Consider the following 26,583-nt stretch of genomic DNA (forward strand, 5'->3'; position numbering starts at 1 on the left):
ACAGGAGACAATCGTGACGCCCCTGAGGATGGAGGTTCGTGGAGGAAGCTGATGAGCTCAGTTCTGAACATGAACTGGAGACAGCTGTGGGCCTTTAATTCCAGGTGACAGTTTGAGACTGGAGCTCAGGAGAGGGGTTTGGGCTGGATACTCAGATTTGGGAGTCAGTTTATAAAGGTTGGGTGAGACTCAGGGTGAATAAGATCACCCAGGGAGAGGATGTCAAAGGAAAGAAGCAAATGCCTGGCCCTGGGGAATCCAGCACCTATGGGAGGTCAGGGGAAGAAGACGGAAAAATGTATCCTTATACTGCCTGCCAACACCACCCTGTGATTCCTCACCTATGATTCCTCTGCTCCATGCTGAGCGGGCTTTCAGCAGAGACCCTTTTTCATTTGTTGATTTCAGAAGAAAACAAAGTCACAGCTAAAGCTGAAGCTCTCTGGTCCCTCTGAATGGAGCTATTGATGACTAAGTGAGATGATAAGAAAAATTCTGCCCCAGGTTCAAACTCACTTTATAGAGCTGGTGTGGTGAGGATAAGCTGGTACAATAGCTTTTCAGGGACCATTTGGTAACAGCATCAGTCCCTTAATAATCAGAGATGTACACCGATGCATATGTACAAAAATGTTTAAAGCAGCACTTTTTATAATGCCAAATAAAATGGAGAGCCACCTAAATGTCCAATTGTGGGAAACTGGCTTCATAAATTATGATAGATCCATGTGACAGAAGGCTCCATGTTCAAAATAATGGAGTAAATGTATATTTCTTTTTTTTCTTTCTTAAAAATTTATTTGGCTGTGTCGGGTCTTAGTTGCAGTACGTGGGATCTTCACTGTGGCACGCGGACTCAGTAGTTGCAGCGCACGGGCTTACTTGCCCTGCGGCATGTGGGATCTTAGTTCCCTGACCAGGGATCAAACCAGCGTCCCCTGCATTGGAAGGCAGATCCTTAACCACTGGACCGCCAGGGAGGTCCTTAAATGTATATTTCCTGACATAGAAAGATGTTCACAATAGTTTAATGAAAAATCAGGGGACTGCCGTGTGATTATCTCTAGTGAGTGGTTGCTGTCTGCCTTCATCAAGGTTAAGAGCAAGGACTGTCCAGCAGGTTGCCTGGCTTGTCTGAGCAAGGTCACTTACTGATGTCACCTTGCCTCAGTGTCCTCTTCTGGAAAGGGGAGGATAATAACACCTACCATGGGCAGTTGTAGAAACTAAATGAGTGAATCTCACCCGTGTAAAGTGCTGAGAACAGGGCCTCGTGAGACCTCAATATGTTAGCCGTTATTTTTTTTTTAAAAAAACATCTTTATTGAGCTCTCATTCACATATCATACAATTCACCCAGTTAAAAATGTACAAGTCAATGGGGTTTAATATATTCAAAGAGCTGTGTAGCCATCACCCCAGTCAACTTTAGAACATTTTCATTCCCCTAGAAGAAACTCTGTACCCACTGGAAGTCACTCCCACCCCACCCTTCCCCCAGCCTTCTTGGCAACCAGTAATCTACTTTCTGCTTCTATAGATTGGCCTATCCTGGGCATCTCATAGAAATGGAATCCGATAACATGTGGTCTTTTAAACAACAGCAACAACAACCACCCAACTCATCTCTCTTTAAGCTGGTGTCCCTCCCTGTGGTCAGCTTGAATCACTTGGGAGAGGGACAGCTTTCTCTGCTCCTCTAACTTTCACTTCATTCCTTCAAAGTCTGAGTCAACCCCAGGAGGTTGTTTCCAGATGCTGGGTTGTATCTAAGGGACAGAGTATTCTAGACGTGGGTGTTGTTTCGAGCGGTGAGGACTCTGCTTCTCTTTTCACACGCCCGGTGTCTGACTACACAGAGGCACTAAGTGCACCGCCCCGCCTGTCGCCCCAAGCATTAGCCACCCTCTCAGACCTGACCGGACAGTCCAAACCACCCCTATCTCATCCCCCTCCACCCTCCAGAGTCCATATGGCTTACTCCAGAGAGAACCCTAACTCCGCTTTCGCTCTACACATTGCTGTGTTTCTTTAAAATCTTCATTTAAATTGAGGTATAACTTTGATATAGTATATTCCATTCACTTATAGTGTAAAAATAGCTTGCCAATACATTAAAAGTAACTTGAAGGCATACAATCCCACAGCCTTTCTAGAACTATATTCTTATTTCAACACACCACACCTTGGGGGTTGTCCATATGCACACGTGCTTTTAAAAATAAATGCAATTATACTGAACCAACAATTTTCCAATGACTATTTTTTTAGGGCCACATTGTAAACTGAAACTGGACTGAGGGAGATCCTGGGCCTGAGCCAAGGCCACATGTGTGACTCTTATTATCCCAGAAAATAGGAAAGAGAAAATAAAGTGACCGCTACAAACATACATCCGCACAAGGTGCAAAGACGAAGACACAAAAACACATGAACCCAGGGAGAAAATTCACACAACATGTACCCATTTCACTTAAACATATGGAGCTGGACTCTGTGAAATAATGTGATCGGAACAAGACAGGTCTCAGAGGCACGGGCAGACAGAAACATCTAACACACACACACACACACACCCCTGAATCTCAACAACACCTGTGTACACAGAGAGAGTGACCAACACACCAGGACACACACAGATGGAGAATCAAGCATACACACACTCACACACACAACTGTGCACCTACTAGGATGCTCTCCTGGCCCCTGACTCCCAGGCCGGCAATTTCTGAATGCTGGGAAGGAGCTCCTGCTGGAGAACTCAAAATAGCTCTGTGAATCTTACCCTGGGCTCCAACTGCCTGCCCACAGCCCCATCCTGTCCTTCCCTGCAGCGCTGGCCCCGTGCCTTGGTCTGCACACAGTGGCCGGTGGCTATGCCTACCCCCAAGTCCAATCCCCCGCCCCAAATCTCCTCGAGTCAGACCTGGTCTCTCACCTTACCTTCCTTGGACAGTATCTGCACCCAGCTCCTTCTGTCCCAGCCCCCTTCTCCAAGAGACAGTCTGTAATAAACTCCAAGAACCTCTGGAGACAGAGGGACCCACGCTGGGCTGGCAGTCAAGGGTCAGCCGTCCAACAACAACTTAAATTCCTGAGTCTCTTGTCCCTCCTCTGCGAAGCAGCAACAGCAACCATTCTGGGGGGACTGAGAACTTCAAACAAAACCCTAACCTTGAAGTCCTAGCCCAGAGCAGACCTGCAAAGGGTGTTGGTCCCCCAGCCCTCAGTTCCCTAAGCTGTCACGTGGGGGCAGCGTCTGAGTCTGCATGTTCCTAGGGGTGGCCCTGAGGCAGGCATTTTAAGTAATCTTGACTGGGTTCTCTAAATGTGAGAGATCACCATCACTGGGTTAGAAGGTGCTAGAAACCAAAGGTTTTGTATTTCGAGCAAACTAGAGAACAGTTAGTATATTGGCTGTCATGTGCTGAGCACGTTGTGCTATTGCAGCGGAGGGTGAGGCTGACATACTCCTTGGTACCACACGGTACCTCGTCATTACATATCCGCACATCCACTTATTCATTTTCCCCCTTTAGCCTCCTCTCCATTTCCCATGTGTCCACCCTCAAACACATATTCTATTGTGTTCAGTGTGTATTCTCTCTCGCTCTCGCGCTCTCTCACTTTTATTGCAGTAAAATATAGATAGCATAAAATTTATCATTTTAAGCATGTTTAAGTGCACAGTTCTGTGGCATTAAGTACATCTACGTGATTGTACAATCATCACCACCATCCATCTCCAGAATGTCTTCATCTTCCCCATCTCAAACTCCACACCCATTAAACACTAACTCCCCTCCCTCCCCCCAGCCCCTGGCAACCACCATGCTGCTTTTTGTCTCAATGAATTTGACAGTTCTAGGTACCTCACGTAAATGGAATCATATGGTATTTGTCCTTTTGTGACTGGCTTATTTCAGTTAGCCCAAGATCTTCAAGGTTCATCTGTGTTGTAGCATGTGATAGGATGTCCTTCGTTGTTAAGGCTGAATAATATTCTATTGTATGTATAGACAATATTTTGTTTATGCATTCACCCATCAATAGACACTAGAGTTACTTCCACCTCTTGGCAATCAATCAAGAATAACACTGCTAAGAACATGGCTGTATAAATATTTGAGTCCTTGCTTTCACTTCTTTGGGGTATATGCCCAGAAATGGAATTATTAGATCAAGTGGTAATTCCATGTTTAATTTCTTGAGGAACCACCATAGTGCTTTCACAGTGCTACACCATTTTACATTCCCACCTGCAGTGCCCAAGGGTCCCAATTCCTCCATATCCTCACCAACACTTGCTATTTTCTGTTTTGATAATAGCCATACTAATGAGTGTGAAGTGACTCAATATGTATCTTTTGGTTTGTACAACTTCTTTCAAAATGTGTACAGTTGTTTTGTGTCTATGTAACTTTTTTTTTTACGTGAGTAGCATTGTGTTGTTTCATTGTCTGTGTTACTATCTTCACCTGGAACTGTTTTTAAGATCCATCCATTTGTCTCCTTTATCCAGAATTCACTGCTTCTAACTTGTGCCTAGTACTCTAGGCTGAGCACCAGCCATGTGTATGGAAAACGTTCTATGTGCTTTTAGAAAGCTCTCTACGTGGGTTATTTGATTCCTTACAGCAATCCTAAGAGGTAGATGTTGCTACTACTCCCATTATGTGGATAAAGAAACTGACACACAGTTAAGGGACTTGCCTGAAGTCACACAGTTGGAAACAGGAGACTAGACGTTTTAACTCAGGTCTGTCCGGTGCCACAGGAGAGCTCACATTTGTGAAGTGCTACAAAGAGCTAAAGAAAGAGGGCTGACTGTAGACAGAGGCTCTCTCTCAGGTGAGGGCACTTTGATGAAAGTTCTAGTCCTGACTAGACCCTGACGTAACTCCGGGTTGTGAATCACCTTCCTTCACCAGATGTCATTTTATGTCTGTGTAAAATAAAGACAGAACACTTTTCTTGCTCTTTCAAGATTCACCACGTATTGATTAAACACCCTTTAGCTAATGGAAAAATCATCAGAATTGAAGGCAGGTGTGTGTTTCTTTCCAGGGTTCCACCTGGGAACCACTCCAAATGCATGAAAACCTTTTGGCGAATCTGCTTGTGAGGCTCCTCCCCCATAGGACGGACGATTCCCAGGAAAACAGAGGCGCTGCCTCCGGCCCCATCCCACCTCTCTTGAACTTTGCACTTACCATGATGAAAAATTAACCTGGCTCATGTTTCCCTTCCAAGGACAACCTCTGCAGAAGCCAGCCTGGCTGGGCACCAGGAGATCAGGCAGCAGCACAGAGTTCCTATCCATCCAGAGCCACCCACCCACTCACTGCCCAAAGTCAAGGGAGCATGTGGGGTCCTCCTGGAACCTGGAGGAATCTAATCTTTAGCCCTCCTCCCTGCTTTGTGAAACTGCGCTGATTTCCCCAACTCTTCTTGTGGAGAAACTGAGGTCAGAGGAGAAAGAATCAGCCCAGAAATGGCACTTGTTGGCCTCATATGCGGGTCCAGTGCTGTTTTCTGCATGCACAGCTGTCCCTGTCCCACGGATGTCAGCACATGAAGGAAGTGCGGGAAAGCATGTTTCAGCCACACTAGCTGCTGACACGTTACTGCCTCCTCTCAGGAAAATGAGAGGGCTGAAGGGGGGGCCCTTCCTATGTCACAATTCAGACGCTCAGGGACATGCTAGGTCCTTCCACGGCATGCAATCCTCAGATCTTTCTTAGGCTTCTCACCTCCACAGCACACACTGCACTTCACCAGACATGGCTTCTGCCTGGGTGAAATGAGGGCCTTGCACTGGGGAAGAACGAGTTTAATGCTCTTTCTAGATTCATAATACGAACTGTGTGCTTCATTCTTACAGCTGAGAGAATAGATGCTCAGTGGGGTGAAGGGATGGAGAGAGCCAGGATCAAAAGCCAGGTCAGTCACTGATGAAGCTTGAGGTCCTTTTCCTCCATCTGACTGCCTCTCAACAGTGGGACCTGCCTGATTCGATGTTCAGGTTAAAATGAATGTTTTACTGGGATGACGGCAAGGGCCCCTGTCCCACAGGCATGCACCTCCTACCCCTTGGTGCTTCTCTAGGCTGTGAGCTCCTGAGGTTACGGACCTTCGTCTTTCATTTCAGCATTCCCAGAAATGAGTAGGACGGCAACACAGAGGTGCTCCATAGATGCGCCATGTCTAACTGAACGCTGCTTCCCTCTCTGCACGGCTCTCCATGGCACTAACAGTGGCCTCAAGGTGTGATTCTGTTCCTTTACAGCATTTGACTCTTTGCAGAGCTTTTCACATTGGATTCCCACAACCACCCTAGGAGATTGAGAGGAACGTGATCTCTAGCCCCATTTTACAGGTAAGCAAACATTGCTCGTAGTATCACAATAGTGCACCTGTGTAAAGAACTTCTGTTTTGCAAAGAGCTCCATCTGTGATGCCACCTTCTCCCTCCACAACTCTCTAAGGCAGCTAGCTGGGTGCAGAGGCCAGAATGTGGACTCAGGCCTCACAAAGCATGGGGTTCACATCCCAGCGCTGCTGCTAGGGCTCTGTGGATGGTATGCACGGATTGTAACCTCTGTGCCTTGGGTGCTTCATCTGTAAATGGGAGACACAGGGACATCTACCTCAAGAGCCGCTGTGAAGGTGAAATCAGAGGGCATCGCTCAGGCTACGTGGAATGAAGAAAGGCATTAATAAATGTTGATTGCTTGCCTCCCTTCTCGTTTTTGATGAGGGCTGGGAGGAAGGGAATGAAACCAGATTACAGTGGCTGCTGGTTAGCCTGAGGACCAGCCAGGAAGGGGAACCAGGTCATTACGCCCCAGTTGGGGTTCAGGGATTCTCCTTTAAGGTCCAAGCAGGCGGCGAGTTGGAGGGGAGGGCGAAAAGCCCAGCCGCTCCAGCCGCTCAGCCCCAGCAGCTGACAGGCTTGTGGGAGGCCATTCTCTCCTAGCAGGCAGGGACCCCTGCAGCTTCTGGGCTGACTTTGTGGATTAGGCCACACCTCACAGGGCTTTGTAACTCCCCACCCGCTAGAGGGTTTGCAGATAACTTCTTTCTCACCACGGGAGTTTCCTGCTGTTAAAAACAAACAAAGCCTAGAGGCCTGGTAGGGGGAGGGGCAGCAGGAGAAAGGCCCTGGGGGCCTGGGGTAACTCCTGAAAGCAGCTGAGAGAGGAGTCAGCGGCAGATGCCCCTGAACTGTGCTGGTGAGGAGAAAAGCCCCAGAACTCCCCCCAAATCCCGGTGTTCCTTTGCTTCCCACCAATACTAATTTGGAATACGTAAGGCTCCCCAATACTGCCCTTTGCCCCACTTTTTGCGAGTTCACCGCTTTGAAAACAAAGCTCTCTCTCCTTCTATTTATTGGGTGTCGAATTTCGGATCTTTCTTTATCATAAGAGTCCAACACCCTGTAATGAAACTTCTCCTCCAAAGATACGTTCTAAAGCGCCCCCATTCATTTCTTCCTGAACTGAACAGATGTCTTTGAGTCCCATTTTCTGCCGGGCACTTGATTCCCAAGGCCCAAGGGACCCCTGGCTCCAGCTATCCTGCAGGGAGTCACTGGGGTTCCCAAATCTCCACTTCTGAGAGCCCCTCCCTCATACCTCTTTCGCACGGCCTCGGGGCTCTGAGCCGGTATGATCTCACCGGTGTGAGAATAAAAACAGCCCCCGAGCCACCGGCGCCGCCAAGGCCCCCGACCGGGATGTGCGCGCCCGCGTCCCGCCGCGCGCCCCGACTTCCTGGGTCTCAGCCTTCCGCGCGCCCTCTCTCGGACCGGGGTCCTCCCGGGGGTGCACCGCCAGCCTGCGGCCGGCCCGCGCTCGTCCGTGCGAGTCTAACCCTGTCGGGCCCGCCACTCCAACTGAGCTTCCTTGAGTGTGGGTTCCGAGAGCAGACGCCACGGCCCGAGCCCGGCCCTCCCGCCCGGGGCCCCTCTCGCCGCTCCTTTCCCACGACTTCCTCCCGGCGCCCGCCGGACTCCAGGTCGGGGCCGCGCGGGGTCCTGGGCGCTCCAGCCCGGGCCGCCGCTGCCCCCCGTCGCCCACGTGGGCGCGCTCCGCGCCGGGCGGGGGCAGGCCGGGCGCCCCAGCGGAGGCGGGGGGCGGGCAGGGCGCCCGCGGGAGGAGGCGGCGGGGCGCGGGGGAGAAGGCGGGGAGCCCCGGCGGCAAGGGGGCGGTGACAGCGCTTGGAAAGGAGGCTGCACGCGGATTTGCATGAAACACAGACTGGGAGCGGGCGGGAGCGGGAGCGGGAGCGCGGCGCACGCCCCGGGCCAGCCCAGCGAGCGAGCGAGCGAGCCGGGAAGGAGGAGGGCCGCGGGGAGGCGAGGCTGCCGAGGCGGAGGGATCTGCGCATCAAAGCGAGCGAGGCGAGCAAAGTTTGGCTGGGGGTTGGACTTTCCTTCCTGGAGGCTGCACCCAAACAGCCACCCCGTGCGGAAACCCAAACTTTCTTCTGCCACTCCGAGCCCCGCGGCCGCCGCCTGCGCCCCGCGTCCGGGGCCTTCCCGATCCCGCGCCGCCGCCCTCCTCCCCGCCGTGGGAGCCGCCCGGGGCGCAGGGCCGCGCGCCGAGCCCCGCCGGCTGCAGCGCCGCGGCCCGGCCCGGGAGCAGCGGCAAGTTCGCCGCGAGTTGAGGCGAAGTTTGGGCGGCCGCGGCCGGCCCCGGCCGAGCTCCCCGCTGCGCCCCCGGCGTCCCGCCGCGCCCAGCCCCGCCGGGGGCGCTCCTCGCCGCGCGCGCGCCCTCCCCAGCCATGTCGTCCATCCTGCCCTTCACCCCTCCGATCGTGAAGCGCCTGCTGGGCTGGAAGAAGGGCGAGCAGAACGGGCAGGAGGAGAAGTGGTGCGAGAAGGCGGTCAAGAGTTTGGTCAAGAAGCTCAAGAAGACGGGGCAGCTGGACGAGCTGGAGAAGGCCATCACCACGCAGAACGTCAACACCAAGTGCATCACCATCCCCAGGTGGGGGCCGGAGGGACCCTGGGGAGCGCCGGCCCAGCCTCCTGGCGTGGCGGGGCCGGCCTGGTGGGATTGGAGCGGGAGGGAGAGCGCGCGCGCGCCTGCGTGTGCGTGTGTGTGTGTTTGTGTGTGTGTGTAAGGGGGGTGGGGACGCGGGCAGAAAGGGGGTGAGGGGACCCCAAACCAAACCTTCCCTAGATTTGCAAAGATTCAGAGCCTGGGGCGTCCACGCGGCACTCGTGCTCCCAGACCTCGCATTCGCTTTCCCCCTCCGGGAGAGAGGGTGCTGCAGGGATCGGCCGCCCCCACCCCGGGGAGCTGCGGGCTAGAACTTGAGGCCCGCTTTGTTCGGCTCCGCGGGCCGGAGCCCCTCCTCCGCCACCGCCTCCCGCCCCCGCGGCCCGCGCTCGTGGAGGTGGTGGTGTCTCTCCCTTTTTTTTTTCTTCATTCCTGTCTCCCCACTTCTTTCCTCCTCGACAGGAATGCAGTCCGTACAGCTGGGGCTGTGGGTGAGGAGCGGGAGCCTCGTGATTGACAGATTCCTTCTTCATTCTCTCTTTGCCTTCGGGATTAGCATTTTTATCGAGTATTTTTAGATTCGGTTGTGCCAGCCTCCGCATACACGCACTTTAGTTGCAGTGCAGTGTTCTTTCGAATGAGAGAGATAAGTGGCAGAGAGTGGGGTCCTGTCCTCCCCCTCCCCCGACTGTTTTTTTGCCCCCCTTTCAGTCTGAGATTGCTGGTGGATGCCGAAAGGAGGGGGCTTAGAGCTGAGGAGATAACGAAACGCACCCCAAAGTGGGGCCCCGCGTTGGCCCTCGCATTCCTACAGAGCCCTCCTTCCTAAAGCGCTTTGCCATCTGTCTGGACCTCCTTTCTCCTCCACTTCGCGCTAGCTAGGTCAGGCCGGGGAGCTCACAGATGGCTGATAGAAGGGGTTAGTGACTTCTTTCCACTCCCCACGGCCTTCTCTTAGCTTAGCTGCCCCTGGCTGGGAATTGGGGCGTGTTGGGGGGGGACACCTTAGCCTCCTGTGTCTCCCTCTCAGTCCCCTTTAGAAGTCCGTTTCTGCACCAAGGGAGAGTTTGTGTGTCTGTGTGGGTAGGGGATGTTCTTGGGGTCCCAGGCTGCAGAGGAATGAGTAGAGGGTCCCCAGGGCCAGAGCCCCACAGAAATTGTCATCCTTGCTGCTGGGCCAGGAGTGGACTCCATCCTTGGCCACCTGCTTGGGGCAGCTGTACGAGGGCTGCCAGCCGTGTCAGGCAGGCACAAAGCAACATCTGTCCATGGGAGCCCAGGGCAGGCCTCCTCTGGAAATAAATGGCACATATGGTGGGAGTGCTGACTTGAAAAATAATAATTTTTTTCAAAACTGGGTGGATCCAGTCAATAAAGCGAGAGGGAATGGGGTGTGCTGTCTGGGAAGTGCGTTCTGGGTGTGTGATCGGGAGCCAGAATTGACTTCAGAGGAGGTGGTGTGATGTGATGGTCAGTGAGCCCTAGGTCCTGGTCCCAGCCCTGGTTCTTCAGTCTTCTTTATTCCTTTGGGTAGGGGGTGGGGAGTAGGGTGAACGAATATCGTACTTCTCCGGCCTGGGGAGGGGTTTGCAAAACCTGACTTCTTACCTGCCTGAGTGCATTGAGGACAAGTGCTTTGTGTTTTAGAACAGGAAAAAAACCAAAACCCCAAAAAACTGGTATCAATTATAAAACGAGCAGCTGTGTAAAGTGTTTCACAGTTTACAAAGGACTTTCACATGCTTTTATGAGATCAAGAAAAAGAAACTCCGGGAAAACAGATAAGGCAATTAGGCCTAAGATTTATCCCATTTTTAATGTTGAGAAAACTCTGGAGGAGAGAGGTGAAAAGGCTTGGCAGAGTAAACGTGTGATTCTGACCAAATGTGTTCCTTCTGCTATCCCAGGCTGCTCTTCACTTCGAAGGTTCTGAATGCATTCTTGCTGACCGCTAATGCAGGGTTAGCTAGGAGGCTTGGGCCCCGTGGATCTTCGTTGGTAAGGTTGCCAGTGTTTAGTCTTTGGGCTGGTGACAGCCTGGAGGAGAGGCCTGGCTCTCCTTTGCCTTGGTAGGAGTTTGCCCTCTGGGGAAGCACAGCTATGGCCTGCCTTTTCCTCTTCCAAAGTCCTGCACAGCCTGAGGCATATGAACACTTTGGGTGTCTCTGAGAGTTCAGGTTAACTTGGCCTTCTTGTGACTCTGTTAGGACTGGGACATTTTCTACCTGCCTGGCAAGGACCTAATGCTAAGGCAGATTGTTTCCCATCTTTTTCAGTTAGGGAAACCCAGCTGCTTGGGTGGATCCAGACAAAGTGGATTTCCATCCCTGGATTTTGTGCCCACGCCTCTGGGTCACCTTGTCTCCCTTGGCAGCAGCTGCTGGTGTTTTGGCCGTGGGCAGAGAACTAAAGGCCACGTCTTGAGGAGGAGGCTGGCTGGCCTTACACGGGTGATATCCGGGTGTCTGTGAGCCCCATAGGTTGTGGGGTTGCTTGTCAAATTGTCTGCTCTCTCCTTACTGCCTTTTATAACTAGGGCTTTGGAAAGTTGACAAAGGGAAATGTTTAACCTAGTTATCCCACCGGGTGTGTGCAGTGGGGCACTGGGTACTTAAAAGTACTCTGTGAGATCTGGACCTTGGGGTGTAAGGAACCCTCAGTCTAAGGAGATTTTGACAAGTGTGTTTTGGCTAATACGAAATCATGAGGAACAACAGCACCGTGGGGCAGTTAGAGCTGTATACTAGGGCCCTCCAGACCGCACGCTTTCTTGTGCTACTCTGGCTCTAACCTGTCTCAGTGATCAGGAAAGCTGGAGTGATACAGGCGTACTCGTGTCAAGAATGTCAAAGAGACTGATGCCAAGACAGTCGTAAGAGCCTTATTTAGATACACTGACAGAGAGGCTATCAGGATACTCTGAGGTCTGGCAGGATAGGCAGAACTTTGACAAGTTGTATAACAGCATCGTACCTGTCACCTGCTTGAGTACCTGAGTATAGCTGCAGGTATCTTCCTGGCCAGTTTATAAGAATGAAGTTATAGCATTTGCCACCGAGAGGTAGAGAAAGTGTGTGTGGGTTATGTCAGGGGTGAGGAGCCAGGCACACTTATAAATGACTGTTCTGATGGACACTAACTTGTGTTTCCACCAATGGGACCCAGGCCTTGGCCCACCTGTTGAGAGCTGGACCAAGCTTAAGGCCTGATTTGTTTGGAGGGATATTTGGACTTCCTTGTGTCAGAGCACCAAGTCCAGAGCAGAATGGGAGAATTGAACTAAGCAACAGGTCTGACCCATACCCTCTCGTCCCTTTCTGTGCATCTGTTCATCTGGCGCAGCCTCCTCCTATCTACCTGGACTTTGCCAGGCTGCTCTTACCCTAGGGAGAAAGGGAGAAGATCCCCATCTCTAACACTCCTTTCTCAGGCTTCTGGAGACAGACCAAGGGTGCAGGAGCGGCGTCTTTAATACCCTCTCCATCTCAGCATCTCCTGTCCTCCCTCTCTCAGCTGCGGCTCAGAGCACCTTTCTTGTGTGGCCTGTTGGAAGCTCACTTGCTTGCACCCATCCTCTCCTTTCTCTTGTTAACCTTGATTAGGGGAGTTCTGCACAAGGGCTCGGACGAGGAGGGGCCTGCAGGACACCGGGTAACTGACTGTGGGGCTGGCTCAGAGCTGTGGCCGAACCTAGGAGTCGCTTGACATGCCCTTGATATTTGGAACCTTGGAACTTACTGCTTGCCCCCAGGTGTTGAATGTATGGGCCAGCGCGTGTTACAGACAGCCCCTTGCTCAGAGTTCCTAATCAAATGTTACAGGATTGGATTTTGTGGATTCATTGATAGGTACTGGCCCCTCCCATGTCTGAGTCAATATTCTAGCAAGTGGAGGAGGATGCAGAGATAAATTTGAGATGGCCCCTGCCGGTGAGGAGCTTACACTTCAGTAATGGAAACATCAATAGGACATTATTCAGGTGTCTCTTTCTTTCTTATTCTCAGCCATCAGAAGAAGTATAAGCTCTAGTGTAGAGTGATATTTTGGGGGGGGGGGTGGTTATGATGTGTTTTTTAAATATTGTAGAGGTCACTATGTTAGAAAACAAAATAATGACAACTTTTCTCCAGAAAAAGCACAGAATTCAGGTCCTGTATCTTGCTGTTTTAATACCTGGATGGATTTAGCAGTTCACTTAATGTCTCAAAGCCTTCATGTCAGCACCTGTACAATCAGGATGAGGTAAAGCCCGTGGAAGTGTTGTATAAACCAGAGAGTTTGACAGATGTGTCATGTTTAGACCTCTATGTGTATCATTCATTCATGACTAAATTATTCACTACATAAATTATTAAATACCTACTATGATGAGCAGGGCAGGGCGCCTTTTCTCAAGGGGCTCCCTGTCTAGGATGGGAGAGAGACTTGCCCAAAATATAGCCCATGAGCTGCAGCCAAGGGATATACAAAATGCCCAGGGATGTGAGGGACCGTTACTTCTCTGGGAGGAGATGGAGAGAGGAGGGAGAGGTCAGTGTGAGGGAGAAAACCAAGAGGACAGGAGTTATCATCCAAAGGAAGTTTTCTGGTCTGTAGTATGATCATGTGAACTTTTGGGTTCATGGTGATCGTTGCCTACAAGAATGAGGATGTCTTTATCTTCCTCCTCATCCTAAATGGAACATTGCTATGAATATGTTACCTCCTAGTTAGCACCAAATGACTAGTGACTTGTGTTCAGTATTTTATGCCACTGTAAAGTGTTCTTGCTTTGAAGTAAAAAATAATTAGTATTGCAAATCTGAAATTCAGGCTTCCTTGGTGGAAACAGTGACTTTAGATATATTAGCTCAGAGTATAACAGACCGTGTCAATAAGAAGTGGACAACTTGGAGGTGATGGTGGATGCTCAGGATTTCAGAGTTTTGGTGTGACCTAGCTTTTCATTTCTCTGGTTAACACTTGCTGAAAATAAATCCTATAAGCCTGAGTTTCTATATGGACATAAGAGCTTTTAATAATGTATTTTAAAAAGTCTTTGCAAGGATGTCAAGTTTTCAATGACAATTCTAATAATAGAAAAAGTCAGTGAATACAGTAATCATTTCGTTCTGATGAGAAATACAAGCAGCTGATGGCATTGAGAGACTGGCTCGAGCTTATCACATCAGGAATCCAATTAAAATGAGTTTTTGAAAACTAAGTATTGGTTCAATAATGTAGATTTGTAATTGCTGTATTATTATAATGGAAATAAAATTAACACGATTTAATGGACTGAGCGACCATTAATTTTCACTTGTTAACTTATTGGGAAATTTCTAAATACCATTGGATGCACAATATAGCTGTGTCTTTGCATGAGCTTCTTTATGAAGTAAATAGGACCGAGCAGCACTTGCTTTATTTATTTGCTTATTTTCTATTGAAGTGTAGTTGATTTACAATGTCGTGTTAGTTTCAGGTGTACAGCACAGTGATTCAGTTATATATAACATATATATATATATTTTTCAGATTCTTTTCCCTTATAGATTATTACAAAATATTGACTATAGTTCTTTGTGCTATGCAGTAGGTCCTTGTTGGTTATCTATTTTATATACAGTAGTGTGTATATGTTAATCCCAAACTCCTAATTTGTCCCTTCCACCCAGCCCCCTTTCCCCTTTGGTAACCATAAGTTTGTTTTCTATGTCTGCGGGCGTGTTTCTGCTTTGTATATAAGTTCCTTTGTATCTTTTTTTTTTTTTTTTAAGATTCTACATGTAAGTGATATCATATGATATTTGTCTCTGTCTGGCTTACCTCACAGTCTGATAATGTCTAGGTCCATTTATGTTGCAAGCATCGAATAAAGGAAGTCCAACTTTATTCCTTTACCTATTCTTGTACCTTCTTTAGTCGCCCCTCTGCCAGCCTCCTATAAGTGCAATTAAGTTCTCTAAAGTGGAATGCAGCTTTCTCAATCAATAAGGTTCATAAATAGTCCTAATTTACTTTTGTCCTTGTCTCCTTTGATGTATTGACATATTAAAAAAAAAAAAGTCCACTGAGCCCCCTTCCCCAAATCCATGTCTGGTAGTACCAGCCTGCTGGGAAGGGAACTCCCCAGAAAGGCTCCAGTGAAGGGGCCTGGGAGGTTTACCAGCCTTTTGCAGACATGAATGTCCCGTGCAGTGCTGGGTGGGACTAGCTCTTCCTCAGGAGGTCCAGGCATCATCTGTTACCCACTGACAGGTTCCTGAGCCGGAGAGCCTTCAATCTCGCCATCCTCAAGTGTGGTGGTTCCTGGAAACAGTTGGAAGTGGCCATATTAAACCCACCCTGCAGAAGTCTGGTTTCTAATTTTACTGTATTCCAGATTTTAGAACAAAGAGCCAAAAGAACTTGTCCAATTCAGGTGTATGCTTTCCTTCAGTGCACCTACCGGGTGCCAAAACCTCCTCCAGGTAGCAGCAACACACCCATGAACGAGGCAGATGCCTTACGTTGCCCTCCTGTAGCCTCTGGTCCACCGGCTGCCGAACACGGGTCCTTTGGAGTTGTGATAATCATGCATGTGTCCCCTCTGGCTCACTTGTAAATACTGTTTTCTTAATGCCAGAGAGCCCAATCCCCCAAGCTCTGCAGTTTATTCAGTCCTGATCAGTGTGTGTGTGTGTGTGTAACATTATTCTTTGTTTTGACTTAATTAACAGTCTTAGAAGTAACAAATCTAGAGCACAAGTCACACTATCCACTGTGATTATCTGAGGCCTCTGCTGTAAACAGCAGCCTGCCACCGTGGCACACTGCTGCACAATGTTTTGACAGAGAGACTTGGTTTAAAGTGAAAACACAGCAGAAGCCTATTAATTAAGAAGTTTGGCTAATTCTGGACTAGGCTGAAGTTTGTTTAGCAGGCCTTTTCTCCCCATAAATGCTGTCAAAGAAAAATCAGTCATAAACTTTTGGGAGTCATTTTGGAGGCTGGAGTCAACAGACCTGGGTAGGTTCTAGACTTAAGCTCCGTTTCTAATTAGCTGTGTCACCTGGGCCAGGTCACGTACCATCTCTGGGCCTCAGATGTTCTCAAGTGGAAAATGGGCCAAATAAGCTCTGTCGGAGGATCTAACTCTAAAGTGGTTTTCACGTGAACTTTTATGAAGCTCCCTTTTGCACGCATCCGGTTGATCAATGAATCACAGATCTCTCTTAATTATTAATGTCCTAAGTCCCTATCAGTCTGGTGCCAATGAATTTCTGTCGTTGAAAGCAATAAAACTGTAACTCAGCCTTTAATTTTGGTTATTTTCCCTCTCCGTCCTCCCTGCCTCTCCCTTGTCCTGTGAGTCTAAATCAGTGAAATTTAACTACAAAGGAATACAAAAATAACTGAATGCAAGGATAACGTCCTGAAGGCTGTGTGCCTTGAGATGCAGTGAGCAGTTTTCTTCTTTTGTTGCTATTATTGGCTATCCTCAGAGCAGGAAGTTTACTTAAACTAATGACCACAATTGCCTAAAAATGGTTAAATGTGAGAGGTAGGCATTATAGAGGATACCTGTGGAAAATGTTTGCTCATATGTCAGAGTTTACCCAGGAAACTTCCTTTATTTATTTTCAAGCATCTATATAAAGAAAGGCTATACTTGATTGCGTAAGCATGGGCCTTTTGTGGGGCTTCGTGGAGGTTACAAGTTGAAACCCCAGCTAGGAAATGAAAAGCGAGTTTCCCCCCAAAATAGTACTTTTTTTGTATCACATGGCTCTCACTGCTTACATCTGGCAAGTTTTTCTCCTGACAGCTTTGCTGGGAGTTTAGCACCAGGGGGTTGTTTAAGAAACCCTGCCTCAAGGTTTGCCTTTGAAACCTACAGCTTTATCTGTCTGGTGGCTTTCCCTGCTAACTCTTGGATCACAGACCTCCAGGCCAAGTTGTAGCTCTGAGGTGTCACCGTTTTTGTTTTTGTTTTTTTTTTCTTTGAGACTGGACTTTTGAAAATAGTAATGCTTTTTGGGTGTGTGTTTTTTAAAGGTCTGTTTTTACACTGTCACAGCTCAAAAATGCCAAAAGGCATTTTTTCCTTAAAAAATCACCTCTGGGCTAAGCCCAAATGTGGAGTAATGGATCCAGAAAGGACTTTTTGAGTAGTTATAAGTGGCTGAAAGCAGGCCGCTGGTGATAGAAGTTGGGTTTTTCCTTTGCTTCAGATGTTCCCCATTGTAAACTTTCTCGCACCCTCATTGACTTCAGACTCGAGGTAAGCCTTATTTCTCTGTGTGCCTGGAAGGGCAGGGTGAGTGAGTTTGTTTTGCTACCCCTTTAAATGCTGTGTGTAGCCATTTATCTGTACCCAAAGAGATTCTTAAAATATTGCCTGGGAAGCCAGGGTGGGGGACATGGATGGGCTGGAGGAGCAGGGCCCAAGGAAGAACAAAGCCCCTGGAGTGACAGACCCGAGTTTGGGTCGGCCAGTTCCTGGCTTTGTGGCAGCCTTGGGGACATCTGCTTCCATTGATTAAGTTCCCCTTTCCTCATCTGTATAATGGGGGTGGGCCCACCTACCTCCTGTAAATCAACACAAATAAGAGCAAGCACTTGGCTGAAATTTGGGGCTCAGAGCACGTAGTAGGTGCTTAGTGAACACTCATTTTTCCTTTTCAAAGGGGAAATATGACTGATGGTGTCAGTCAATTCCAGTAGGGGAACCCCAGCCCCCACCCCCAGTAGTTCTCAGGGCTCACTGTTTGGAGAACCTCAGTTGATATAGTAAAAGAATCTGCCTTCCAGCCCATGCACACCAAGAGGCCACAATCACGCCACTTCTCGATGTAGGGCTTGGCAGCCCGTTGAAAGAGAATTCATATTCTTAGGTGGTTCTCCCCTCTCCCCGCCCCTCCTGCATCCTCATTTTAAAAATTGTTTGGGCTGACTAAAAATAATAGTACTGAAAACAAACTTTGATGAATCAGTGCTCCTGGGTTGGGGGCAGGGGGCACAGTGGTGTAAGATCCTGAAGAAGAAACCCCGTGACTCATGGGCTTGTCACCGATAGCCTGCCTCTCCGTGTGTGGAAGCGCGTGGTGTTTATTGTTGCTGGTGTGTTTTTGAAGCCTGGTTGGGAAGCAGTTCCAGCTCCAAGTACCACCTTACCAGTTGGCTTGGTTGTCAGGTGAGAATGTTCGGTGCCAGAAGCTCACGGCTCCGAAATGACCCAGACGTGGACGGCAGTACCCTTGGCTACCCCTCGAGGTGTGCCGGGGGGGACTCGCTTAGGGGGCCACGCTTTGGACGTCCTTCTGGATGTGGTCCTTTCCATGGGGCAGAGTTGTAGGGCCCAGGGGTGGCCCACGTAGCATCTGCACTTCCTCCTTCCAGACCTTATGCTGGGTCCTGACCCTTCAGTTCCCTGCCCCCATGGTCCCGAGCTTGCTTCCAGGTCCCAGGTAGGCTCTTCCCCAGGTCCGTCTGCCTGACAAAGGGCAGACTGCATCGACCCGTGGGCCCTGGGCTGACAAGGTGGGTAGGGCCAGGAGTTGGAGGAATTGGATGGAATTCAGACTTGGGGTGTCTGCAGGGTGTACATGAAGGCCTTCTAAGTGTGGGGTGATGCTGGGGGTGGGCCAGCTCTCCCTGAGGGTCCACATTCCATTGGGAAGCCGAGGGGTGAGAGAACTCTAAATTCAAACCTGGCCTCCCAGGTTGTATAAAGGTAGTTGTCCACATGATAGAACATACCCTATTCATCAGCCTGTCACCTCGATTCCTGCTTTTTAAATGTGACACATCATATGCGGGCCTTCATAGGTCCTCTTGCTCTAGTGCCCACTGATGGTGGAGGCAGGCCTGTTTTTAATATCATCCTCTCGGTATTGTAGCCACAACGGAGGCCCCGCTCAGGTGGCGCCATTATATGGACAGGACTGTGGGCGCTTCTCTAGGGATTGATTTCCCTCACCTTGAACCCAGAGCAGAGGGAATTAAATGCAGATCAGTGAGAAGGTGATATATACGGCAGCTGTCCATCTGAAAGGTAGAGCAAAGAACCCGACCACTATAGCGCATTTATTGGGCACTGACTTTGTGCTGGGCCTCAGGAGACATAGAGGTACGGAGATAAAGTCCTGTCTCTGAACTGCACAGAGGCAAAAATGGACACAGTAACCACAGTTACAGTGGGCTCATGGGAAGGACACTCTAGTAAAGATTGAACAGAGCAGTGTCAGGGAGCCCAGGGTTAGAGCAGCTCTTTTCTGGGGGGCTCAGAAGGCTTCACAGAAGGGGCGGTGCTCCAGCGGGACTTTGAAGGGTGCATAGGAGTGTGGGAGTGAGGGGAAGGTTGCAGAGAGCGCTGGCCAGACAGAGCGTGGAAGGGCCTGGTGTCTGGGGCAGGGTGGCCAGAATGTGGAAGAGGGAGTGGCCAGAGAGAAGTTGGGGAAGGATGTTGCCAAGGGCTTCAGTCGGCCAAGCTTGGTGTTTGGACCTTGCTCCATATGCACCCAGGAGATTTTAAAGTAGGGGAGGGGCGTGGCTGAAGCCACTCTTCTATTCACGTTTCATTTCCTCCCCCACCCCACGGCTGGTAAGAGCAGGTTTTCTGCCTGAGTTATCCGGGTCAGAGTCATAATCCCTTACACCACCATGTGGACAGCTTGAGGCTATGTCTGGACCAGGGTGAAAATAGTGTTTTGTTTGCCGTCAGGAGAGAAGACGAGTTGTACAGCCAGGGGGCTCGGGGAACCCAAGTGTTCAGGTAATTAGCCAGTGAGTCACGCCAGCCTCTTGATGTGGATTCCTTGGGAAATTAAGCAGCGTGTCCCTGGGCTCCACGCAGAGGCCCCGACATCAGATCCCGGCCTCTCCCTGGGTCTTGCCTGTGCCTGGCACGGTGTCTTTGTGTGGAATGTCTCCGGTCAGTGTTTTAAATTTCTTCATTGATGATCCTCTAGGCCAGGCTTTCCAATTCCAGACCACACTGCAATCAGCAAAAATACCTAAATTCTCTACTGCAGACTCATCAACTGCTATCGTGTATTAAAAACAGATTATATTCCTTAATAAGAGAGTAAACTAGTTTAAGTTCATATATTTTATCCCGGAGCAAGCAGAAATGTTGGTGACCATCGAGAGGCTGCGTACAATTTACCTCATCTGTTTAGAGTCAGCTTTTGTTGTTGCGATTAATTGAAGTGTATAGGTTTCTAGAAGGTAAAAGTTTTGTGTCCATGGACTGATTCTCGTTCATGGACCATTTTTGAGAACGCTGATGGAGGCCTGCTGCTGAAGGGGCAGCACACTGTAGTGGAGTGGTAGTGGAGTGCGCTGGGCTTACATCCAGGAGACCCAAGTTCAAATCCTTGCTCTCCCGCTTCCTGCTTTGGTGACCACAGACCAATCACCTGATTTCTCTGAGCCGCCCTTTCTTCATCAGTAAAATGGGAAAAACGATGCCTCCCTCGGTAGGATGATTGCAGTTGTTTATTTAGGTGAGGTATGCATTAAAAGCTCTTTGCAGACTGTGAAATATTATGCCGTGTCACTTATTTCTTTATGAAGCACAACTCTATAGTATGGTTAAAAACCCCTTCCTGACAGAGATGGAGTTAAGGCTTCCAAGTTCGCAGCCAGATTTTCACAGACACCTTGCAGAAAATCATCAGTGATGCACAAATGTAATAGGAATACGGACTTGGCGTGTGTGCTGCGGGGGTCTGGTTCCAGAAGCTTAGGTGAGTCAGGGGCTCATGGCCTTGTCTCAGGATTTGGGTCAGCTCTGCTGACCTGTGGCTGGTCTCACCTGGGAGTGATCCTGGCACAGGTATCGTGGACTGGGTGCTGACTATATGCCAGACACCAAGGTGGGCCATTGATCGGTTGGTTGACCTTTACCCATCTTCTGGGAAGGATAGTTCATGTCTATAGAGGAGGAGGCTGAGGCTTTGAGGGGTCGGCGGCAGAACGGGAATCTGAATTCAGGTCTCTGGTTCCTGACTCCCAGTTGTCTGCCCCAGGCCTCCCTGAGAATGGGCTACTGTCCTCATCCTCATAAGAAAATCCATGAAATTGCTTAGGAAAGTTGCTGTAGGTCTCATGATAAGAGATGGAGCTGGATTTGCCACTGAAGCTCTGCCTCTTCAAAGAATCTAGGGTGACTAATTAATTAATTTTTTAAGAACTTTTGTTGAGATACAATTGACATACAATAAACTGCATATATTTAAAGTGTACAGTTTGATTTTTTTTTTCTTATTAGTAATGTATATATGGCAATCCCAGTCTCCCACTGCATCCCACCCCAACCTCCCACCCCACTTTCCCCACTTGGTGTCCATATGTTTGTTCTCTACATCTGTGTCTTTATTTCCGCCTTGCAAACCAGTTGATTTGTACCATTTTTCTATATTCTGCATATATGTGTTAATATACAGTATTTGTTTTTCTCTTTCTGACTCACTTCACTCTGTATGACAGTCTCTAGGTCCATCCATGACTCTACAAATGTCCCAATTTCATTCCTTTTTACAGCTGAGTAATATTTCATTGTATATATGTACCACATCTTCTTTATCCATTCACCTGTTGATGGACATTTAGGTTGCTTCCATGACCTGGCTATTGTAGATAGTGCTGCAGTGAACATTGGGGTGTATGTGTCTTTTTGAATTATGGTGTTCTCTGGGTATATGCCCAGTAGTGGGATTGCTGGGTCAAATGTAACTCTATTTTTAGTTTTTCAAGGAACCTCCGTACTGTTCTCCATAGCGGCTGTATCAATTTACATTCCCACCAACAGTACAAGAGCATTCCCTTTTCTCTACACCCTCTCCAGCATTTACTGTTTGTAGATTTTCTGATGATGCCCATTCTGACCGGTGTGAGGTGATACCTCATTGTCATTTTGATTTGCATTTCTCTAATAATTAGTGATGTGGAGCATCTTTTCATGTGCCTCTTGGCCATCCGTATGTCTTCTTTGGAGAAATGCCTATTTAGGTCTTCTGCCCATTTTTTGATTGGGTTGCTTGTATTTTTGATATTGAACTGCATGAACTGTTTATATATTTTGAAGATTAATCCTTTGTTGATACGTTTGCAAATATTTTCTCTCATTCTGAGGGTTGTCTTTTCGTCTTGCTTATAGTTTCCTTTGCCGTGCAGAAGCTTTGAAGTTTCATTAGGTCCCACTTATTTATTTTTGTTTTTATTTCCATTACTGTAGGAGGTGGGTCAGAAAAGATCTTGCTATGATTTATGTCAAAGAGTTTCTTCCTATGTTTTCCTCTAGGAGTTTTATAGTGTCTGGCCTTACATTTAGGTCTTTAATCCATTTTGAGTTTATTTTTGTGTATGGTGTTAGGGAGTGTTCTGATTTCATTCTTTTACATGTAGCTGTCCAGTTTTCCCAGCAGAGGGTGACTATATAATTTATCAAACCAGGACACTTCTAAGAGTGAAAAGGGGCAGTGCTGTTATCAGCGATGGCCAGAAAATGGGCATCAACCTGGACTGACCAGGCAAACCTGGATAAATAGTCACTCTAAGTCACCCTGCCTTTGTGCCAGTGATCGTGATGCCTGACCAAAGTAACTGGAAGGATTGCATCAGCAGCTTTCTCTGCCTCTGCTGAAGTGTCAGGGACTGTCTGGATTATTTACTGCTATTCTGAGTGAGGTGACTCGCCTAAGATCATTCAGCAAGTTGGCAACATAATAACTTAAAACCGGATGAGACCTTAGAGATAATCTGAAACAGTCAAGTTAGCACCAGAGCTCACTTAGCTGCAGTAGGAGTTGGGGAACCTTTGGCTCTGCTGATGGCCACGCTGAAGGGAAGGGGGAGGAGCCGGAGGTGGAGGTGGGGTGTGGCTGGAGGATGTGGGGGTGACAGTGAGGGAGTGGTAGGGCATTCACCCGGCTCTAGAACATCTACATCCTCATCAGGCCATGTCCCTTGGGGACCCAGAAGATGCCCCTAGGCCCAGTGCAGCTGAGATGGGATTTAATGTCCAGGAGCAGTCTTCTGTGAGCTGACCTCTCCTGCTCCCCTGCTCCATTTTCGCTGAGGCCTCAAAGATACTACCAGCGGGGAGCTGGTGGGGCTTTAGTGGATAAACCTTCTGCTGGAGCGTTTTGGAAGGCACTGAGGAAGGAATTAAAAACAACAGCAAGCATGCCTTTTCTTTCTCTTCGATGGTGGTAAATGCATGGAATGTGCCAAAGCGTGTAGCCCCTAATAACCCCCGCTGTCAGCGGAATTCCATAGAGAACATACTGTTTCACTCCTGCCTCACGTTCACGGGATTCACTTCTGCGTTCGTCCAAGCCTCATCCTTCCTCTCTTGCCCCAAATAATCTGTTGGAAGTCTGGAAAGGGACTTGAGGTCTCTGTACTCTCCAACCAAACTATTTGCTGTGGGCGAGGCCCTGTCTGATGAGCTCCGAGGAGAGCTGCTGGAGGGACAAAGAGGACCAGTTATAGGCTGAGAGAAGTGAAGTGTAAATTCAAACCAAACTTGGCACTTGCTTGGAGAAGTTCAGCTGATACTGTGCTGCCCTTGTCGTCATCCTTTGTGGCCGTGCTGTGTCTTATAAATAGAACAAGATGCATTTCCCTTTTTTTTAACCCCAGAGACACAAGGAGGCATGTGTGGGGGTGAGTATGGGCAGGGATCATTAATTATTTATGGTCCAGTTCTTCGGAGAGTCAGCGTGGAAACTGGGCCCTGGGGTTCATGGAGATGACTAGGCCATCTTGCGGGTAAGCCTGGAACGTGCTATTGTGTCTCTCGAGTTCCAGCTCTTCTCACCATTGCCACTGTCTCTTCCTTAGTGGAGGCCCTCCGTTTCTCACGCCTGGGTACTGCAGTAAGCCAGTTGGCTCCTTCACTCTCTGGTTCATCCCATACTCTAGATTAGGGGCCAGACTCACTGTATTAGGATGCTTTGGGCTGCAAGTAACCTGAAACCCAACTAACAGCTTCACCAGTGTGGGGTCTTATTATCTCCCCTAAGAAGTCTGGAGGCAGGGCGGTTTCGGGCACCAGCAAGGCCTTGGGAGCCGTCCATCTTTCTGTCCTGCTGTCTTCAGCCCTCATGATCCAGGGATGGCCGCAGCTGCTCCAGGCATTGCGCTCTCTACACAGTTGCATCCAGCGACAGAAAAGGTTGCTTCTCGTTGGGGGTCCCTTTATCCAGGAAGGAAAGCTTTCCCAGAAGCCTCCTGGTATTTCACTGGCCAGTATTTTGCCACATGCAGTCAGTGGCAGAAATAACGGATTGTAATAAGCCTCTTGAAGTCAAAGATCCAGGCTATTTCTTTGGCTTATTATGGTACTTAGTACCTGCTAGGCACCTAGTAAATGTCAGTTAATACTTGTTGATTGCTGTTTTCCTTCTTCTCTGAGCAGACTCCTGAACACTTATCTGATATCTTGCTGACTTCAGGGGTTATGGTGGTAAACCAATCAGGGACCATAGATCTTGCCTCCATGGGGCTTACAGTGGAGATGGAAAGACCATTATTTGTGTTCAGAACATCCAGCCTTGTGGGTTGTAGCAGTCTGCGGGGGGCAGCCTGGGAACAGGTGTGAAATTGGGGCTCTGGGGACACGTGGAGGTGAGACTCACCAAGGGGACCATCAGGGCCCCTGAACGCTGTGGCTGAGGATGACATATTTTCTGACCTAAGCCAGGTCTTTCAAGCAGTTCACATTTCTGTCTCCGCCCCTCTACCAGTCGTTTTCCTGTTGACAAAATGAAGATTAAAAATTTGCCCTTGAGTATGGAGTGGGGGCGGGGTACAGAGCTAAGTGCCTCCTGCCTCCAGGGGAAATTTTCTAAAGTTTCTTGTGGTATTCTAGCTTTGAAACCTGTGAAATTTAATTGCATGTTTAGCGTCTTTGTATGTCTCACTGGCTTTGAAGCTACTGGAAACTTTCTCTGAAAGCATATAGATGAAGAAATAAGAATTCTATAAATGTTTGGTGGTTAAAAACAAAGTGCTGGCTGATTTATAGAATTTGGGGGTCGTTTTCTGATGGAACATTCTGCAGACGTGGAATACCCTGGAGTCTTCCTGTCACCATCAGCTAATAACTGACTTCAGGTCTGCAAATGCTTTTTCATTCCAATTCAGGGAAAACAGAGCCTGTCCCAAGGCCTCATGGTTTATTTTCCTATTGATCTAGGAGCTGGGCTAACTCGGACCCCCCAGGGAACATCTTAAAGCTAATTAAAGATGTTTGTTTGAGGTTTGCCTATTTTTGTCGCTTGATTGAAAAAGTTGCAGTTTTGGCTTTTCTTGTTGAAAAAAAAAAAGACTATCGCCACGGCTGATCTAGGAGGTAGTGGGGGGTGGGGATTGCACACTTCAGCACACGCTGACATGTTGCCCTCCTGCCCTCTGCGCCAGGCCCCCCACAGAGTGGCATCTTTGAGCACAGGGCTGGGCACCAAAGCAGCTACTTTCCTTGAAAATTCTTGAGTCTCCAGGAGTAGTGGCCAGGTGAGCCTGGGCATGAAACCCAGCGAACTGGTTCCAGTGTGAGGCTGGTTCTGTTTGACCAGCCTGAGTTCTGAAGTTAATGGTCCAAGGTCCCCACGCAGAGGGAGAGTCAGCATGTGGGGAGATGGAGGCCTTGACAGCCATTCCAGGGGGCCCCCCGACCCTTTGTTTAACCACGGCTGTGGACCAGTGGTCTCATGTTTACCATCGCCTGTTTATAAGAGGGAAGTGTGGTCATATTTCTATCTCTTTTGTGGGCTGCACGGTTGCCTTACTGGGGCTCATGTGGGAAGTGGTTACCGTTCAGAGGAGGGTGAAATAACAGTACTCACAAAGGGACTTTGATCCAAGAATCTTTTTGAATGTCACCTTTTGGCCACTGTATTTTTTATTTTTTATTTTTTGCCGATCAGCCTTACCTTCAGTGACAAGAAAATAAAACCACACGCCGGACCTCGTTCTACCCAGCTGGGTACCACAGTTCAAAATTGCAGCTCAAAGTGCTTCTCCTCTCCGTGGGTTTCACTGGGGGGTTGACTTCCAGATCTGTAGTTCTGCACAGCTAGAGACCCTCAGCTTCGGCTGTTCTCTGGGCATCCGTATCTGAACCTCCCAGAAGTGCCTGGAGTTGGACGTTGGTCATTTCTTTCCGTGCTCCTTCCACGACCTACACTGGTCTTCATCTTCATTGTTATCGGCACCCCCAGGGTCAGTGAAGTGTTGAAGCAGCCAGAGAACAGACGTGAACACGAAGGAACCTTGGTATGCTGTTCCTCTGGTGAGGCTGAGGGCCCTTGGCCGCGCTTTGGTGGAGCTTGGCTTTCTGACTTCAGGAAAGTCAGCTTGGCTTCTCCAAGAGAGAACCTCAGGGTCTGTATCAGCTCTAATACTTCATGACACCTTTCTGCCCTCTCTTTCTTGACTTCTTGCTTTTCACTCTTTTCTTGACGCACCTATTTTCTTGGGGGACAAATCTAAGTTTTCATCTGATGCTCTACCTTCAGAAGTGATCCCTTCCTTATTTAATTCTATTACAGTCATGGTTTAACTCATCCGATACTACTGAGCATCTTCAGTTGGTGGTGG

At 48.9% G+C, this 26,583-nt stretch overlaps 1 protein-coding gene across 1 annotated transcript in view; it reads left to right on the forward strand.

Annotated features, from left to right (window-relative positions):
* The first annotated feature begins 8,777 nt into the window (after positions 1–8,777).
* Positions 8,778–26,583, forward strand: part of SMAD3 (SMAD family member 3) — a 119,429-nt gene continuing 101,623 nt past the window's right edge. Inside the window, exon 1 of the mRNA XM_057722980.1 lies at positions 8,778–8,993. Coding sequence (XP_057578963.1) covers positions 8,788–8,993 — 206 coding nt within the window. The 5' untranslated portion in view covers positions 8,778–8,787. The remainder of the gene's footprint in view (positions 8,994–26,583) is intronic.

The sequence above is a fragment of the Hippopotamus amphibius genome, chromosome 2, assembly GCF_030028045.1.
Source record: "Hippopotamus amphibius kiboko isolate mHipAmp2 chromosome 2, mHipAmp2.hap2, whole genome shotgun sequence".
Lineage (NCBI taxonomy): Eukaryota > Metazoa > Chordata > Mammalia > Artiodactyla > Hippopotamidae > Hippopotamus > Hippopotamus amphibius.